This window comes from Talpa europaea (assembly GCF_964194135.1).
Source record: "Talpa europaea genome assembly, chromosome: 5".
Taxonomy (NCBI): domain Eukaryota; kingdom Metazoa; phylum Chordata; class Mammalia; order Eulipotyphla; family Talpidae; genus Talpa; species Talpa europaea.
Genome location: NC_140071.1, coordinates 22,147,534 through 22,167,773, shown reverse-complemented (window position 1 = coordinate 22,167,773; position 20,240 = coordinate 22,147,534). Strand labels below are relative to the sequence as shown.

Below are 20,240 nucleotides of genomic sequence, written 5' to 3'. Positions count from 1 at the left end.
ACCACAAAGAGATACCACCTCATACCTGTGAGAATAGCCCACATCAGAAAGACCAGAAACAAGTGCTGATAAGGATGTGGAGAAAAAGGACCCTCATATAGTGTTTGTGAGAACATAAACTGGTCTAGCCTCTTTGGAAAACAGATTTCTCAAAAAATTAAAAATATGGGCCTCGGGGCTCCCCTGGTGGTGCAGCGGTTGAGCACTGGGTTGCAAGGCTGCCCGCAGCCTCTGCAGCACCAGTTCGATCCCCGGCCACTGGCGAGGGTCCCACCAAAAAAAGAAAAAAAAAAAAAAAAAAAAGGGCCTTTCTGGTGGCGCAGCGGGTTGAGCACAGTGCTGTGGAGCTATCCGCAGCCTCTGCAGTGCCGGTTCAATCCCAGCCAGTGAGGGTCCCATGTGGCACGGCAGACCTCTCCTGTCTTACCCGCTGCCCCCCGCAGCAGTGTATTTCAATAGATCTGCCTGCTCTGTTCTGTTCCCTGCTCTGTCTCTGGTGAATCCTCTCACCCTCCTGTGCATCTGGCCTGTACCCCGGTTCTTGTATAAATAAATAAATCTTTAAAAAAAAAAACAAAAGGAGAGGAACATTTAGATACATACAGAAAAGAGAAAGCCATACAGATAAAAAGGAAAGATGGTAGTAGGAGATGGATGCAGACTGGAGTTATGGTAACATAGTCAAAGAATGCCTGGGAGCACCAGAAGCTGAAAAGGCAAGGCAGGATCCTTTAACCGAGGCTTCTGAGGTAGCACAGCCCTCCTACTACCTTGATTGAGGACTTCTAATCTCAAGAACTGTAAACATATTTCTTTTAAGTCAGTAAGTTTGTGGTACTTTGTTATGGTAGCCCCAGGAAACCAAAACATACTTATGAAGAAAAACTGGGAAGGTGGTTGCAGGAGGAGTACTAGGCAGTAACATTAAGGCCAGCTGCTGGAATTGTGTGCTGGTTGTTGAAAACTTGGGGGAAGGAATTCCCTGTCAGTCTGATGGTCAGTCTGAAATCTGCCATCATTAACAATTAAGATTCGTGTGTGTGTGTGTGTGACAGAAACAGGGTCCGTCCCATTTCCCCCCATCCCCTTTAATTGTGTACTCTGTTATTTAAAGAAACTAGTATATTGTTACCTGGCTTCATCAAAGAAATTATAAAAAAATTTTCTCTCCCTCCACCCAAACTATCCCTTGAATTTCCTATCCCCTTTCACTCCTAAATCCCTCTTTAACTGTTACATGAATGTCCAATACTTGTTTTTATCAGTTCTAACTTGTTTTGCTGCATATAATTTTTTCAGATTCCCTCCATTCTGTTGAATAGCTGCATTTCATCTTTTCCTGTGGCTATGTAATATGGAATGTACTATTATCTTCTTGACCGATTCATGCACTGAAGGAGATTTAGGCTGCTTCCATATCCTAGCTACTGTAAATAATGCTGTTGTAAATACTGTGGAACATACGAGATTTACTGTTAAATATTCTGTGGAAATATGCCCATGACTAGAAATGCCTGGTCATACACTAATATTTCCATTTTTAATTTTTTAAAAAGATTTATTTATTTATTTATACAAGCACTGGGTACAGTCAGAAGCACAGGAGGGTGAGAGAATTCACCAGAGCCAGAGCGGGGAGCAGAGCAGGCAGACTGACGAAGTACACTGCTGAGGGGAGCAGCAGACGGCAGGAGAGGTCTGCGCGCCATGTGGGACCCTCGCCCGGCAGCCGGGGATCGAACCAGTGCTGCAGAGGCTGCGGACAGCTTCGCAACTCAGTGCTCAACTGCTGCACCACTGGGGAGGCCCTCCACTTTAAATTTTTTAAGGTAAATCGAGATTGCTTTCCATATGGTTTTACTTTCATCAGTTCAGATTCCCACCACCAATAGGGTTCCTTGCCAACATCCTCTCTTATGTGACTTGTTGGGGATCTTTTTGATATGTGCCATTCTCAAGGGTGCTAAGGGTATCTACCTGTAGTTTTAATCTGCATCTCCTACTGGGAGTGATGAACACTTTATCATGTCTTTTAGCCTTCTTTAGTGAACTGTCTGTTCAGATCTGCTGCCTATTTGTTAACTGTGCTTTTTGCTGTTGAACTGTATGAGCTTTTGATATTAATCCTTTTATCAGTTAAATATTATTTTTCCCAGTTAGTAGGATGTCTATTCTTCTTATATTTTCTTTTGCCAAATTAAGTGTTTTAACTTGAGGCAATCCCAATTGCTTATTTTTATTTTTAATACTTCTACCATAGTGGTTGAGACACTAAACTGATCTTTATTGCCAATACTGTAGAATGTATTGCCAAGGTTTTCTTTTATGTATCTTATTGTTGCAGGTCTTATATCCAAGTCCTTAATCCAGTTGGAATTTTTGTGTATGGTATTAGCAACTAATTTAACTTGATTCTTTTTATGTGTGGCTTCCCAATTTTCCCTGTACCACTTACTAAAGAAACTGTCTTTTCCCCATTTTATGGTCATGGATGTTTGATCATAGGTTAGATATGGTATGAGTGTGAATTTATTTCTGGATGTTCTATTTTGTTCCACTGGCCTTTGATCTATTTTTGTGCCATATTATTATAATACCATATTATTTTTAATTATTTTAATACTGTTTTATAGTAAAGTTCAAAATCAGATTAAGGTGCTATCCCCATAAACTTAAGATTTCTTGTCTTAAGGCTGTCTTTGCAATTCATGCCTTTTGTGGTTCCATATAAATCCCATTTTTTTGGGTCCTGTTTCTTTACAAAATATTGCTGGGATTTTGATGGGAACTGTGTCGAATTTGTATAGCATTTTAGGCAAGATAGTCATTTTGATTGCACTGATTCTCCCCATCCACAAGCACAGATATCCTTCCATCTCCATATGTCGCTATATAAGTACTTTAATAATATTTTGTAGTTCTCATGGTATGGGTCTTTTACCTCCTTTGTTATGTTGATTCTAAAGTGTTGTATTTTAATTAACACTGGCCTACACTGTTGGCCCGTGTATTTCGGAAGTACAGCCCTCCCCAGATATCATTACAGTAGTGCACTCACCACCAAATCACCCATATTTAATTATTTTGGAAGCAATTATAAATGCAATTATTTTCTTCATTTCTTTTGTTTCTTATTTGTTTGTATATAAAAAAACTATATATATTTTTTTTTAAAGATGTTAACTTGGGGCCTCCCCTGGTGGCGCAGCAGTTGAGCACTGGGTTGCCAGGCTGCCCACAGCCTCTGCAACGCCAGTTCGATCCCCGGCCACTGGCGAGGATCCCACCAGAAAAAAAGCCACTTTGCTGTATTCATTTGTTTGTAACTTTCTGATGGAGTATTTAGAACCTTCTATATATCATATGCAAATTGTAAGAGTTCACTTCTTTTCCTTGTCTGGATTCCCTTTATTTCCTATGTTTGTCTGATTGGCCAAAACTGCCAATACTAAGTTAAAAAGAAATGACAGTAGCATCCTTAATTTGTGCTGAGTATTAGGGGAAAAGCTTGCAATTTTCAACACTGAGTAGTATACTGGCTGTTTGTGACATATGGTCTTTTTTATATTGAGGTAGATTCTTTATATTCCATCTTGGTCAGTCTTATTGTATATGGATGTTGAAGGTTCTGCCCCTTTAATGACAGGTGACTGCAACATGCACCTAAACTAAGTGTGACAAGAGGGAAATTTGCAGCTGTTACTAACAGAAACCAGCTGAGTCATTAGAACCTTGGCTGGTCAAAGTGCAATATGTGAGGCAACAGAATGTTCATCAAACAATGGCAACACCTGCGTCATATGAGGGGCTCAGCTCCTCCTGCAATCTCTCATACCCCCTTTTGCCCATTTGGAGATGAACATAAAAGGTCTGAGGGTTTTGCAGTGAGCTTTGGCTGCCATAAGGACAGTTCTCTGAAACAAAATCCTGTGAGGAAGACTCTTCAGACAGAACTACAATGAGGTACTATCTCATACTCATGATAATGGTATACATTAAAAAGATCCCCAACAACTGTTGGGAAGGCTAAAGAGTAAATGAAACCCTAATCTGTTCGTACAAATTAACTGGTATGACCATGTGGAAAGAAATTTTACCTTAAAAAATTAAAAAAACAGAAATACTGTATGATCTGGCAATCCCACTCTTGGGCTTATATTCATGGAATATGAAACCCATCAACAACAAAAAACCTCCATATGTTCCACAATATTCATAGCAGTACTATTTATAATAGCATGGATATGAAGTAGCCAAAATCTCCTTCGAGGGAATAATGGATCAAGAAGACATGGAACATATGCCATGGGGTATTATGCAGCCATAATAATGATGAAACACAGTCATTTTCAACAAAATGGTGGAAATCTAACAATTATATGCAGCAAAGTTAAAATGATAAAAATAAATGCTGAACATTTACATAGCAGATTTGATCATGTAAAATAGCCTCAAAGTCTAGCAGACATTAATAAACATGCCGAGGCATGTGAGGTTAGTGGGGAGAGGGTGGGAAAGAAAGAAGGAACAGAGGAGATGATGGGGGGAGAAAAGTTACATTACCAACCAGGACAAAGCTGCAACATTAGCAGCTTTCACTTCCAGACTTCTAGGCTGCTCCAGGCTTAAGAACTGGTGAGTAAAACAATAAAAATGGAATAGAACAGAATAGAATGGAGTAACTCTTTATCGTCCCATGGGATATGTCTCTTTGATTAAATGAAGTATTAAAATAATGCCTCATAACCTTAAAAACAACAACAAAAGTCTTTCTGTCCAACTGAGAGGCACTAGATGAGAAAAGGACCCAAGGTAATAAAAATTCCTATGGCCAGGACAGCTAAAACCCCTTCTAAATCTTTATGTGAAAAACAGGCAAAAGCATAAAAGGGAAACAACGGTCCTGGATTAATGTTTATACCTTAGGACCCCAATGGAAAAATAATGTAGATGGGGCTGTTAAATCAGGGATCCCCAAAACTGATATAAACATTATCAGTAATGATGACGACCTTGTCACCTGATGGAGGAGGTGTTTCAAGCAGTTTCATACTGCTTGAAACTGAAATAAGCATTGCTTACTAACACAGATCACTTTCCCCCTTCCTCTTCTACTTTTCTTCCCCTCTACCTTGACTTGAGCTGCTTTAAGGAGAGAGACCTTGGTTCCACCTACAATTATCTTTCTCCTTAAAGCAGCTCAAGTCATGTATACTGAAGGAAACTTGGGAATGGGAGGAACTCAAACGTCCATGGCTCTGTTAGATTAAGGTGTCTAACTATTCCCCCTGGGTCACTGGGGAGAGGGCATACTGTATTCAAATGATGGGGTTTGGGCAAGGTTCGTGGGAGGAAAAAAAAAAAAGAGGCTATCCTGATCCTGTGGGTGGGGCTGATTCTGTGTACTGTGATGCTTTGACATCCGAATAGATGGCAAGAACTGTGTGCACTTACACTTCACTATCCCACAAGTACCAGAGATCCATCATCCCATCTGGAAGAGTCACCGGTAGAGAAGAGCGACTAGAACAAACCCCCTGACATGAGCCACCAATGCAGGGATCAAGATTTAGCACAAGTTTTTCTATCTATATTGATGTCCTGTCGACCAAAGCATAAGACTCAGTCTCAAAGGCCTGATTTGGTGTTATTATTACACCTTCACCATTAGGGATTCAGGGGCTTGCTCAGACAGTCAAGTTTCTTGGCACTTTACAGGTGGGTTAACAACACTCAATTCCTACAACAGTAAAGGAAAAGCTGACTGTTCTTATCACTTCCTCCCACCAAAAACGACGTCCAGCACCTTAAGTGGACATTTTGGATACAAAGAGAGTATTCTGCCTCTTTTTCGTCTTTATATTATTAGCTCACCTGCAAATTTTCTAAGTGGGGCTCCAACAGGCTATAATGGAAGTTGTCCATCAAGCTATGGTACATTTGCTACCTATGGGGCCCCACAACCCTAATAATGAACTTTCTCTGAACTACAAGTCTCTGTGACTGATACTTTTGTAGATGAGAACTTCTAGAAAAGGGAGGCAGCCTCCACGCAAAGGTATGCACTAGGTTTTGGACAGTCAAATTCCCCCACAGGGCTACAAGGTGCGCTCTCTTGAAATAGAATTAGCGCGCTGTTGGACTCCTGTTGAAACTGATGCCTGATCCATGGAGGCTTTGAGGTGCCCTAGCTTGTTATTACCACCAGGAGTGTGTGAACTAAGACTTCATGACTAGAAGGTAAGATATGCCCAGCAAGTTTCACTTGCAAACAGAAAAAATATATTCAAGAAAGAGGTTAACCTTCTGGCTGTATATGAAAAAAGTGGTAGTCTGTGCATACCACTCACTACTGTGCTGTCCAAAGAAAGCAGATCAGTGGGGCCTCTGATTCACTGATGGCTTGGTGAAGCCTGGGTGTTGCAGACGCTCAGCCTCAGCAACAACTGTGTAAAACGAAAGATGGAGGTAGTCACTTTGCTAAAAGGGCAGAGCTCAGGCTGTAGTCATAGCTCCATAATAACCTTGTTAGATTTTTACTGACTTTTGGGCTATTATTGCCAACGGTCTAGTTGTCTGGACGATTTTGTCTGGAAGATTTAGACATCTTGGCAGGTTAACATACCCATCTTTGTGTCAAAAATTGTGAAAACACACACAGCAGTTGATCAAACTATATATGCAGATCACCGTTTAAATGTCAATGGAATCAAACTGCTAATCAAGTCTGCACTGCCCAGACTTCCATCACTGACATCTAGAGCCATCATTACTTTGAAATCATCCACTACCACAGACTGAACAGAAAGTAAAGTATCCTGTGTTTCTGATGAGGAATTTGCTGTTGTACACCAGATTTGTGATCCCTGCCAGAAGCTGGCAGATCAATGTGAAGGAGGTCACAATGCCCAGGGCACTGTCTCCAACTGTTCCTTGCAGACTGGCTACCCTGAACTTTTTTAGCCTGTCTCAGGGCAATCAGTTAGGCCTCACTGGATACTTTGACGTTATACTCTTGCTACTCCACTCTGACCAGCTGTTTCTGGCCATACCACCATGAACCTCAAGACTATTTTGTGTCAGCTTTCTGTACCACCTTCAGTTTGATAATTATGTGGCATAAACTATTAAAAATTGTCTGATAGTTATCAACGGACCTTTCGAACTCTATCATCCATGGGTAATGACACTGCAGAGTACTGCAAGAGCCTCCTCAGACAGGGACTCAAGAAGATTTCTGACTACTCCCTCACCTCCTCCTGGTTCAAAAACCTGAGTTAAAGCAGTTTTGGTTGGGTCACTGAACACAGCTGTCACCAAAAAGGGATCATCTCTTTTTAAGTGCTTCCTAGGTAATGATCAAGAAAAAAGAGGTGGGAAGTTACATAAATCTAACTGAAAATTTGGGATGTTGCCTTGACTATTCATAGATATGATGCTTGTCTTTCCCCTACGGTAACACTGGGAACAGTCCAGTTGGTACCTCTTCTGGCGACAGTTTGAAAGCAGGTATGGCAGATTCAAGCTTAATTCTAGTTCAGTCACCTGGATTCTCTTGTTGAAATGACATCATCTTAAAACCTAATAATAACCACTTGGTTGAATATACTGCTTGCAGTATGGTGTATATGAAGCAAAATGGGAAACACAATGGGTCTTTAAGTTTTATAAAAATACACTTGTCCCTGACCATCCTACAGAAAGATCTGGTTAAAAGCAGATGACAGGAAATGAAGTTACATCTACTTGAAATGGAATACAATGATTTTTATGGAAGTGGAAGGAGAGCAGTAACCCCAGCACCTGGGAAGAGGACATCTCAGACCCCAGGAGAGGTAGGGAGATAGGGAGGAAGGGACAATAGTATCATGATAGTCAGGTATCAATGGACATTAATGATCTTTGTCCTTCAGAACTGTCCATTGGGTATTCCTCAGAAGGAAACTGCTCTGACATAGCAATCTCCAACTGTTGCAAGTTTCTAAATTGAGCTGGCTCTGTTATCCCCTTCTGGTTGAGTCCTATCACCATCCTCCCCAACTTAGAAAGTTCTCTTGGGAACATCAGGGGTTAGCTGCCCATGCAGAACACCAGATGTTTTCCCCATTACCATGGTTCTGTGTTTGGAAGGTGGATGATTGTCACTCAGCTGGTATCAGGTGGGTATTTACAACAAAAAGGACAGATTGCAGTGCCTGCCTTCAGATACTCCCTCCAAAAATAAAGGATGAAGCTCAAACATTCTAACTGAATTGGGGAAGGGGGAGGTCACATTGGAGGCAATGTCAGCCGGTGGCCCTGATTGATGGGCACCTCAATAGGCTGAGGAGGAAAAATATGAAAGGCAACTGCTACTTCCTTAAAAATAGCAGGAACTTTCTCATACAGTTTTATATAAACGATTCAATTCCAAGTAAAGCAAAATAAGGTCCTAGTATTTTTTTTTCAGTGTCATTCAGAAAGTTTATACTGTATTCCAAAAATACTTGCATACTACAAATGTGAGAAGTACACCTTATTCAAATCCTGCATCTGCAAAACAGTCATACAGTCTTCTCAGTACAGGGTGCCTTAACTAATTCATTTAATCACAACTAAATTAATTTTTATTCTGAAATTATTTTATTAAATCACGTATCTTCTTTTTGAGGTCCTAAAGAGCCCTTAATTACTGCTAACAGAGAACTGTGGTTATTCTTCTGATAACAATATTTTGCACTACTAACATGAAATTAATGTTCCACTTTGGAATGCTCCAATTTCACAATAGCTTTTTGCTTTTATATCAACTTATGCAGTCTGGTCACTCTGAAGACATTTTAAATGACAACTTCAACTTGCCAGGTATCAATAATGCAAATTAACTCCAACAACTTAACTGAAACTAAGTCATGAATATTACGTCGTTAAAGAGGCATGCCAATGTGAAAGATGTTAATATAAGAAATTAATTCTTTTAATGAAGAAGTATGGTTCTTTTTGTTCTTTTTTTCCTTTAAAGATTTGTTTTTTATTTCTATAATAGCTGGGGTATAGGCCAGAGGCGTGGGAGGGTAAGAGGATTCATCAGAGACAGAGTGGGGAGCAGAACAGGCAGACACACTGAAAGCACTGCTGAGGGGAGCAGTGGGTGTGACAGGAGAGGTCTGCCGCGCCATGTGGGAATCTCCTTGCCTGGCCAGGAATCGAACCCGTGCTGCAGAGGCTGCGAACAGCGTCACAGTGCTGTGCTCAACCCGCTGGGCCACTGGGGAGGCCCTCTTTTTGTTCTTTTTAAACATAAGCAATTGGGCCTCCCTGGTGGCTTAGGGGTCAAATCTCAGCGCTATTACTGCTACAGCCTGAGTTCCATCCCTGGCCAGGGAGCTAACCCACATATGGTGCAGACCTCTGCTATTCCCCTTAGCAGTGTATTTCAATAAATCCGCCTGATCTGCTCCCCACTCCGTCTCTGGTGAATACTTTCACCCCCCTGGATCTCTGGCCTACACCCCAGTTCTATGCAAATATAAAAAAAAAAAAAAAACCTAAATACTACGGTAAATTGTAAACTAATTCTTGACTAGCTTTCTTTCTTTTTTTTTTTCCAGAGATTTATTTATTTATTTATACAAGCACTGGGTACAGTCAGAAGCGCGGGAGGGTGAGAGAATTCACCAGAGCCAGAGCGGGGAGCAGAGCAGGCAGAAGGACCGAAGCACACTGCTGAGGAGAGCAGCGGGCGGCAGGAGAGGTCTGCGCGCCAAGTGGGACCCTCCTCCGGTGGCCGGGGAGCAGCCAGGGATCGAACTGGCGCTGCAGAGGCTGCGGGCAGCTTCTCAACCCAGCGCTCAACCGCTGCCCCACCGGGGAGGCCCTTGACTAGCTTTCTTATGCTTGTTTTAATTACGGGTATGATTTGGTGAACCCGGAGCCCAGCCTGAAACAGGAATAATTAAAAAGCAACAAAAAGTGTTGTTTCCAGGCTCTTGTGGAGTAGGATAAGCAAGTCTGGATTCAGACCAAAAGGGCAAGTTAACATATTTTAGAGGCTGGTGAGGGAAGGAGAGACACTTTTAAGTGGTAGCTTTTCAAATCCACCTAAGTATCTCCTAAAGCTAAAAAGCACATAATCCCTGCATCAAAAAGGCTGTACTACATTAGGGAGATGTGGAACAATACTATTGCTCTAAAGGAGAATGTGAAAGAATAAAAATACTTAGAGAAGTACCTAAGTCAACCTGCTTGAGGAGGTAGGTCAGGCTTCAGAGAACTGGTGACTGGCTCTCCACTGCAACCATAAAGATAAAGATTCTACCAATGAACTAACAGGTATAAGGTATGCCAGGTTGAGAATAGGGTATTATTATGCGGCAGACACTGTTTTAGGCACTTTATACTTATTCAATTAAAAAGGTAGAAGAGGATAAAAATATTTGGAGATATGACCTGAGTCAGCTTACTCTGCAAACAGCCCTAACCACAAGCATTTGTCAAAAACAATTAGCTGCACCTGTTTATCACTGCAGACTTAACAGCTGATGCCAAAACTTAAAAAGCTGCCCAAAAACTCAGAGGAATAACTGGAAGACTAAGATGTCCACAGAGGAGTTGGGAAAACTCTGATATACTCCAGGTACGCAACTGCAAGTCTGTGTGCCTATTTAGGAAAGATGTGACAAAGCCTTAAACTCTCACCTCTGTTCCATGCATACAGGAACTAAAGATAAAATCATAAACCACTTGCTGGAATATTGCTGGTGTGCCCCAAAACAGAGCTTTTCAACAAAGGCTTGGAGACTGACTGGTTTAAGGATATATCTAATCAATAGCTGACCAAGAGATTTCAATGGCTACCCACAAAGAACACAGACTTTACGGAGTTAATCCAGATAAATCACTCAACAAACAGGGGGGAGAGGGTATCTAATATCAATTTGACACACTATATTATTTATAATGTCTAATTTCTAACAAAAAAAATTTACAAGACATAGATGAACAGTAAAGCATAGCTCATACACAGGGGAAAAAGCCAATAGAAACTGTCCTCATGGAAGTCCAGACACTGTATTACAACCAACCAATACATAATACTGGAAATTTCCTGTGCTCAAGAACTCTACACAGTATCCTCAATGTCTAAATTGTAAACTAATTCTTGACTGGTTCAAGAAAAAAAAAAATCAACAAGCTATTATATTTATATCAAAAAGCACTGGTGGTCCTAATAACTATAAAGACCTAAATAGTTCTGGGAAAACAGGTCTATCCAGTTATTCTTATCTTCATCTCTCAATGACTGTACACATCAACTCAACTAAATGCAGCAAAATCCAAAATTCAACCTAGTGCACCGTCATAGACAACATTCCACTGTCTTATACCAAGGGCTTTCCCCATAGTGAGCCACTACTCAATACCATCAGCAGAAAGGAACCACACAGAACATTTTTCTTTTCTTTTTTTTTTTTTTTGTGGGACCCTTGTCGGCAGCCAGGGAATGAACCGGCACTGCAGAGGCCACGGGCAGCCTCCCAGCCCAGCGCTCAACCACTGCGCCACCAGGGGAGGCCCCCACACAGAACATTTTTTCAGAAGATCTGCACAGAGAATTTAACCACATATCTGATATTTCTCCATCCATATATATATTTCTGTAGGTTCACTTCCATTAAGAGATGATCTAATCAGGTACATATTCTCAACATAGCTCTATTTTGCCAGCCATGTCTCAGTTCTCTGCAGGAGAATATCAATTTGATTTGAGCCAGCATGCATCCATTCATGCACACCTACACTGCTGGCCACTGTATCAGAATATATGTGCACCAAACTCCTGTCAGAAAAGTTTAATACTCAAACTAATTAAAAGATCACTAGGTAAAATAGCATGTTTGGACATATATAGTTCATTTCTTAGTTCTTCTAAAAGATCTTTTGACTACATCTGTGAGTTTATCTATGGCTTTCTGCCTCATGTGAAGCTGATTTCACCAAACTGCACTTTAGTGTTATGCTAACCACCTATATTAAGGGTCCTAAGAAACAAAACGAGGTGGTAACAGCCAATCATACTTGGAGTACAATGTGCCACACACCTTACATACACTAATTTAATCCTCGCAAGTAATCCTATGTGGACAGTACCATTATTATTCCATTTGGCAGATAAGAAAACTTGCGTTGCTGGCAGGAGGGTGAGTAAATTTGCTAAGGTTACCCAGCAGTAAGAGGTAGGAAACATCGAGGCTGCCTGACTCCAGATCTCCTTTTTAGTCACTAAATTACATTACCACTATTCATTATGGACGCACGTTAAAGTCTTTACTCATTATTTCCTCTAATGTTTTCTTAGTATTTCCTATGAGAAATTTTTTTTTTTTAATATGAGTAATGACTCCTAACCAATTAATTTGTTCTCATAACCATAAATAATGTGTATTTTTTCTTTCTAAAGTACTTCGGAACTCAAGAGCTAGACTGAGCCATCTGGCAGGAATTAAGCAGCATGCATTTTGGCCACTGTGTTTCTAACTTTGCTGATTATATTGAATAGGCCCACCTGGCTTATTTATCTTCATCAATTTTCTTACTTTTACTTTTCTTACTTTTACTGTGTTAATCTCTGTAAGCCAAACCTTTTTAGTGTAAGGCCTGGCACAAATAACTGACAACTTGAATCCAACAAAACAATTTACAGGGACCTAGAGAACTCCTTAAAAGCTGCCTAGTCATCCTTATTTTATTGGATTCAAAACATACTACTTTTATTTCACATAAGTACAAGAAATCAAGTGTGAGGGAAAGAACAATCTGTATCAGAAGAATATGATAGATCCTTACATATTAATTTCAAAATGTCAGTTCATTATATCCCTGACTAACTGAACATGATTGAATACAACCATCTGTGCCTCCTCAGAGAAATAATTACCTGACTTCAAGGGCTTTGATGGCTTCAAGCATTTGTAGAAACTCTGCTGCTTTCCACACATCATTGGCCTCTTCTTCTCCTTGTATCATTAGTTTTGCTGTATATGTGAACTCAATTAAATGACGAAAAGCCATTTTACTGACACCTGTAAAAAAGATGGGCGTTAGCATCTAGTCCCTTTGATTTAAATCCTGAAGGGAAAAAGCAAAACAAACAAAAAAACACCCAGTGTTGGGAACATGATTAGTATTTATCATTTTTTTTAAAAGATTTTTATTTATTTATTGATACAAACAGTGGGTACAGTCAGAAGCGCAGGAGGGTGAGAGAATTCACCAGAGTCAGAGCGGGGAGCAGAGCAGGCAGAAGGACCGAAGCACACTGCTGAGGGGAGCAGCGGGCGGCAGGAGAGGAATGCGCGCCATGTGGGACCCTCCTCCGGTGGCCGGGGTGCAGCCAGGGATCGAACCGGCGCTGCAGAGGCTGCGAGCAGCTTCGCAACCCAGCGCTCAACCGCTGCGCCACCGGGGAGACCCTAGTATTTATCATTTTTGAAGACAGTTTCCTGACAGAATTGTCATTAATAGTACAGTAATACTGTAGCCAAGTTCCAGCACTAACTAGTAAACTACTTTTAGTTTAGACCTTTCCCAAAAATTTCCAAAGGCTCTTACAGAACAGTGTAGATCTATCATTCTAATAACTAAGTTTATTAATAATCACATGTCAGGGCCTCCCCAGTGGTGCAGCGGTTGAGCACTGGGCTGCGAAGATGCCCGCAGCCTCTGAAGCACCGGTTCAATCCCCGGCCACCAGCAAGGGTCCCACATGGCGCGCAGACCTCTCCTGCTGCGCTCGTTGCTCCCCTCAGCAGTGTACTTCGTCAGTCTGCCTGTTCTGTTCCCCGCTCTGGCTCTGGGGGATTCTCTCACCCTCCTGCGCTTCTGACTGTGACCTGTGCTTGTATAAGTAAATAAATAAATCTTTAAAAAAAAAATCATATGTCAGATATACCATGTTGCCTGCCAGGGAGTTGTGTGTCAACTCAGCTCTTAAATGGTTTTCCATTGCTTAGTAAATAAAGTTCATTACCACTCCTCCTTATCTCAAGGTCGTCAACCTTATTTTTGTATTCATCACTATTTTCCCTTCCAAATTTTAAACTGTATCAAGTCCATGCTATACAATAATGCTCAAACAAACCCTTCACTTTCTAAGAGCTTCCTTGTCTTCATTTATACTTACGCCCCCTAACTGCTTAATTACTATGATTGCACAGATCCTACCAGCATTGAAGGCTTATATTTAATGCCACATTTATGAAAACTTCGTCAATAGTTCTCCAGAGGCTGAACTCTCGACCTGTTCTGTTTATTACAATTAAAGCTCTTGAATGTAAGCTACAAGAGGGAAATGATTTTGTTTGTACTGTCACCTCACAGTACCTAACACAATGCTTCTAAAAATGCAGCCACTATACGCTAAAGTCACTTTCAAAATTAAGCATCCTTAATTCCAACTTTATCTTACAAGTTCTGTGTTCAAAATTTGGCCCAAAATGATACTCTATTGCTTTGTGGTCCTGAAAGCAGCTATATATTATTGTTTCAGTCTACCAATACAAGGTTACGAAAATCTATTGACAGGAATGAAAAGAAAACTACCTGTAACAGAGCTTGAGGCTAAAAAAATGCTTACTTCCAAACTGCAAACAAATGCAAAGCACAAAAAATATTTGAATGTTCTTCCCATGCACTTTCAATACTGGAATGTGACCTTCAGGACAATGGTTAAGTATGTTAGAGGAAGAGCAACCATCCTCTAATTTGTGGGAAGAAAGGCTATCAGGGCCTCCCTGGTGGCGCAAGGGGTTAAGACACAACCTATGAAGCTATCTGTAACCACTGCAGCACGAGTTCGATTTCCTGCCGGGGAGCTACCCACACAGCACAGCAGACCTCTCCAGTTACCCGCTGCTCCCCTCAGCAGTGTATTTCACTGCCTGTTCTGTTCCCCACTCTGTCTCTGGTGAATCCTCTCACCCTCCACACTCTGGCCTGTATCCCAATTCTTGCATGCATAAATAAATCTTTAAAAAAAAATAAAAAAAAAAAAAAGGCTATCATTCAGGGAGTCAGAACTCTCAAGTTTTAGTCCCAACTCTCTAAGACCTGATGATTTTGGACAGTCAGAACCTCTGAGCCTAAGCAGATTCATCTTCAAAATGTCTAAAAGAAATCTGAATATTGAGAAATATCATAAATAAAAGATGGTCAAGTTATACGCTATCAAATAAGCAAACCAAGAATAATGGGATTCACTGACGGGTTAAGCCCCTAAATCATCTTTTTTCTTTCTGTTGTCTTTTGACCATGTTATTCTTTACTATGTGAGAGTTACCTGAACGACGACCAGATTTTACTGTCTTTTTAAGGAGTTCTAACCAAAAGTTTAAAAGTACAATGAAAATTCTTCCTAAAAACAAAGTGTAGATGTTTCCTGAAGTACAGACTTTGATTTTTAATCACATATATTGCATGACTAAACACTTCATTAACTCAATTTTCATAGCAATCCATTAAACTTCTATTATAATCCCCATTCTACAGATGAGGAAATCAAGGTACAGAAGTTAAACACTTTCCAAAGTCATATAATTGTTAAGTGGTAAAACTCGGCTCAAACACAAATGGTCTAACTCCAAAGTCCATGATAATTTTTTTAAGTAGGATGAAGTCAGGGCATATTCCTGCTTGAAGAGTCTGAATACTTATCATCTCATCTACTACAGGCCTGTATCTCTTATTCATAGTTTCAAAGTCCTCCAAATTTCTTCAAACCAGAAGTTTCCCCATAAATTTAGCACCAAAATTTGAACTTGCATGAGGCTATTTACACTCTTCATCCTCATCCTAGAGAGACTAAACATCAATATGCTACACTACTGAAATATTATTTGGTTATGGAATGCTGTCCTAGTCCCCACTGACAGTTTAAGACATAGACTGTGTTATCTTTAAATAATTAGAAAAACACATCTAGCCTCTGAGGATTTCAAAAATGGCGAACTTGGTTCCCAACTTTGGCTAATCAGAATCACCGGAGACCCAATAATGCATGGGTCCCTAATCACCACAATCAAAACGGAGACAGGAAACTATAGGCATTCCAGGTGCTTCGTATGTGACAAAACATTGGCCCTTGGAATAAAACGACCTCACTTATTAGCTAACATTAAACAAACGGTAACACCAGCTCAGGTAAGTGATGTGGTGGTAGAAAACAAGATGGTTGCAAAAGTATTTTATTCTCTATCAGGACTAGTTCGGTAACTTACAAATCTCAGTTTATTTTCTCCTTAACCCCTTACCCTTTCATAAAAGAGGTATGCAGGAAAATCCAATTTTCCTGACTACAAATAACTTAGAAACATTAATATAAACACCTTTACCCTGAATCCTAATTTTCTACTTGGAAAGCAACAAAATAGGGCAGCAATCTGGAATTTCTCTAGTCCTAGGAAATTCCCCCAACTGGTGAAAAAGTCCTGTTCAAAAAGATAGCTGGGGCCTCCCGGTGGCGCAGCAGATTGAGCACGGTGCCGTAAAGCTGTCCGCAGCCTCTGCAGCACGGGTTCAATTCCCAGCCAGCCAGGGAGAAACCCACATAGTGCAGCAGACCTCTCCGGTCTCGCCCGCTGCTCCCCTCAGCAGTGTATTTCAGTCAGACTGCCTGTTCTGTTCCCTGCTCTGTCTCTAGTGCATTCTCTCGCCCTCCAGCGCCTCTGACCTGTACCCCAGTTCTTCTATAAATAAATAAATCTTTAAAAATATATACCTGAACATATATTTGCAAGTTTTTTGGTCTCTATTTTCAGGGGCTAAAATTTTTGACTTTGATAGCAGAGTTGCTCTTAGTTTAGGTATAAAGTAGAGAAAGGAAGGATTTAAAACCTGGAGGTTCACATTAAAACACTGTATATTCTGAACAAGGGAATGAGAGAATGACTGTCCATTGGAGATTTCATGTGGTATGAATCTAATCACAACATTGAGCTGGGATGCAACTGGCTTTGAGAATAATTTTTGATTTGAAGCCTGAGGGGGAAACCTGTGGTTCTAGTCAAAGGTACTTACTTACCAGGAACCAAGAAAGTAGGTAGAGGGCAAACTCAACTTATACTTAGTGACAATTTATACTTACATAGCGCATTACAATTTAAATTTCTTTTAATATACACGTCACTTGATTTTACGAAACTTTGTAAGGCAGTCTTTCCTCAATATTAACTACCCATTAGAATCAACCAGTGCTGCTCAAACTTTACTGTCCACAGGAATCACCTGGGGATCGATCTCTTGATTCTGGTGAGGGGTAGGCCTGAAAGTCTACATATTTAATGAGCTTCCAGGTGATGCCTAAATAGGTGTTCTCAGGCCACACCTTGAATAGGTGGCTTAGAGAACTTTTAAAAATAGATGTTTGGAGGGCCTCCCTGGTGGCGCAAGGTGTTAAGCACCGCATTATGAAGCAGTCCGCAGCCTGTACAGCACAAGTTTGAGCCTCGGCCAGCCAGGGAGCAACCCATATGACGAAGACCTCTCCTGTCTCGCCCACTGCTCCCCTCAACAGTGTATTTCAATCAGTCTGCCTGTTCTGTTCCCCACTCTGTCTCTGGTGAATCCTCTCATCCCCCCCTCACATCTCTGGCCTGTATGCATAAATAAATCTTTATTTAAAAAAAAATAAAATACTTGGATCCCACCCCCTCAAAAGACTGATTTAATTGACATAGAGGTATAGCCTAAACACTGTACTTGCAAAAAGCTCCCCTGACATTTCTAATGTGCAGTTAAGGACCTGAACCATCACTACAGGTCATTATATTTAACAGACAGGAGCTCCAGTTAAGATGGAGAAAGCACATTCCACCCGATCTTATCTACTGATTTCAAATGAAAATCCTGAGCTGAATACATACACAAGTATACAAAGAGTTTGAAAAATAGAAACAAGCATATTAAGGGGGGGGGGAATCAAAACTCAAAAAACAGCAGTTTCCTGGTTTTTATTTTTTCTTCCACATATCCCAGCTTAGACTTGAGGACAGCCCAAATCCTGTAACTACACAGTAGGTACAGACAGAAAAAGCTTGAGACAGTATTTCTCGTTAGAGGATCAGGAAAAGAGATGGTGAGAGAATAGGGAAAAATACCTGTTTTTTTTTTTGGTTTTTTTTTTTTTTCTCCAGATTTTTATTTATATAAGAGCTGGGGTACAGACCAGAGTCGAGGGAGGGTGAGAGGATTCACCACAGACAGAGTGGGGGGCAGAACAGGCAGACGGACCGAAAGCACTGCTGAGGGAAGCAGCAGGCGCGACAGGAGAGGTCTGCCTCGCCATGTGGGATTCTCCCTGGCTGGCTGGGAATTGAACCCACGCTGCAGAGGCTGCAGACAGCTTCACAGTGTTGCACTCAACCCACTGCGCCACAGGGGAGGCCCATACCTGGTTTTTACTCTTCTGTGCTGCTTTAAGGCAAGAGCCAGTTCTGAAGCTGCACACCTGTGGCTGGTGACCACCGAGCATTTTCAAGGCCACCTAAGGGGGCCTCCCTGGTGGCGCAGGGGTTAAGCACTGCATATAAAGCAATCCGAAGCCTCTGCAGCACGAGTTCGATCCCTGGCTGACCAGGGAGCAACCCACAAGGTGCAACAGTCCTCTCGTCTTGCCCGCTGCTCCCCTCAGCAGTGTATTTCACTCAGTCTATCAGGCCAGCATCTCCGGCCTGTACCCCAGCTCTTGTATGCATAAATCAATCTTTAAAAATAAATAAATAAAGGCTACCTAAACCCTAAAAGAAAGCTCATCTCCCTACCAGAACTAGGAATGAGACGTGAAGAACATGGTGAGAATTTTTTTTTCCCTCTTACTATTTTGTCCAGAAAGTGGATCCCACTGCAAGAAATATATGACAGCACGGAGAGGTTTAAAATCCCAACTTTTCTAGTCAGAAAATGATGAAAAGGTGCTCCTAAATTAGAAGAGAAAGCTGGTGGGGCTTCCCCGGTGGCGCAGCGGTTGAGCGCTAGGTTGCGAAGCTGCCCGCAGCCTCTGCGGCGCCGGTTCAATCCCCAGCTGCTCCCCAGCCACCGGAGGAGGGTCCCACATGGCGCGCAGACCTCTCCTGCCGCCCGCTGCTCCCCTCAGCAGTGCACTTCGGTCCTTCTGCCTGCTCTGCTCCCTGCTCTGGCTCTGGTGAATTCTCTCACCCTCCCGCGCTTCTGACTGTACCCAGTGCATGTATAAACAAAACAAATAAATAAATAAAACATGCCTCTATTTAAAAAAAAAAAGAAGAAGAAGAGAAAGCTGGAAAAATACCTGCTAAATCTGTGCATGAAGTCTTGTGCTTACCACCAAGCTGCATGCAGTAGAAGTGACCTGAGACAGCACAGCAAAGGCTATTACAAGTGCATGAGGGTAGCCTACCATCCCGGGGAGTACATATGGTACCTAAATATTCCCAAGACTACACAACTGACAAAAAGCAAAGTCAGGACTACAATTCTCAGGTTTTCTAATTACATGCCCAGGGCTTTCTCTACTACCAGGTGACCTGAGTTTGTAATATAGCAATCCCAAAGTTAAAGGCTTAAGACCCTGAGCCAAATTAGTTCTTTAAACCTGAATAAGGCAAATAACAAAAAAGACTACTTTCTTCTCTATCTAAAGTTTAAATACCAAAGACTTGTGTGTGCTAAACTAAACTGAAGACAACTTCCCTTTGAAATCTTTCCCACCAAAGGTAAACCAAATCACTCATTCTCCCTAGTGACAACATTCCACAATAAGTCTCTAAAGTTTTTGCACTCCTTTCTTTACCTGTTTCTTGTCTGTGATTAAACTTTGCAAATTCTTTAAGAGCTGTCATCAATTTTTCATTTCATGAGCCTAGCACAGCACTTTGTAACAGATCACCGTGACAAATATCTCCAATTCATATCTCCAATTCATTAAGCTTGGACAATACACCAAACAATACCAGGCACTCTGCATATTATTTCAATTATTCATTACAAGCCAGTTAATAATCACCCACTTTTGATGAGGAGGCAAAGATGCAATCATGATAAAGTAATTTGCCTGGACTCACAGTACTGCAGGTGAATAAATGGATGAAATCTTGCCTTGTAACAGAAACCACTATTATGTAGGTAGCTAAATTGTCACGTTAGAAAGCTTTGGAGATTCCTACTATACCTGTGCTCTATCCATTACAGGTAATGAAAGATAATCTCTGGGTATATGAGCTAGAATGCTA

General features: G+C 41.2%; 1 protein-coding gene across 2 annotated transcripts in view; it reads right to left on the bottom strand.

Moving 5' to 3' along the window:
* ZNF131 (zinc finger protein 131) overlaps window positions 1-20,240 on the bottom strand; it is a gene marked incomplete at both ends in the record, with an annotated part of 29,929 nt that overhangs the window by 7,406 nt on the left and 2,283 nt on the right. For both annotated transcript variants that reach the window (XM_084233467.1, XM_084233468.1), the window contains one exon: window positions 12,917-13,061. In XM_084233467.1, the coding sequence (XP_084089593.1) occupies window positions 12,917-13,061 (145 nt within the window). The remainder of the gene's footprint in view (window positions 1-12,916; window positions 13,062-20,240) is intronic.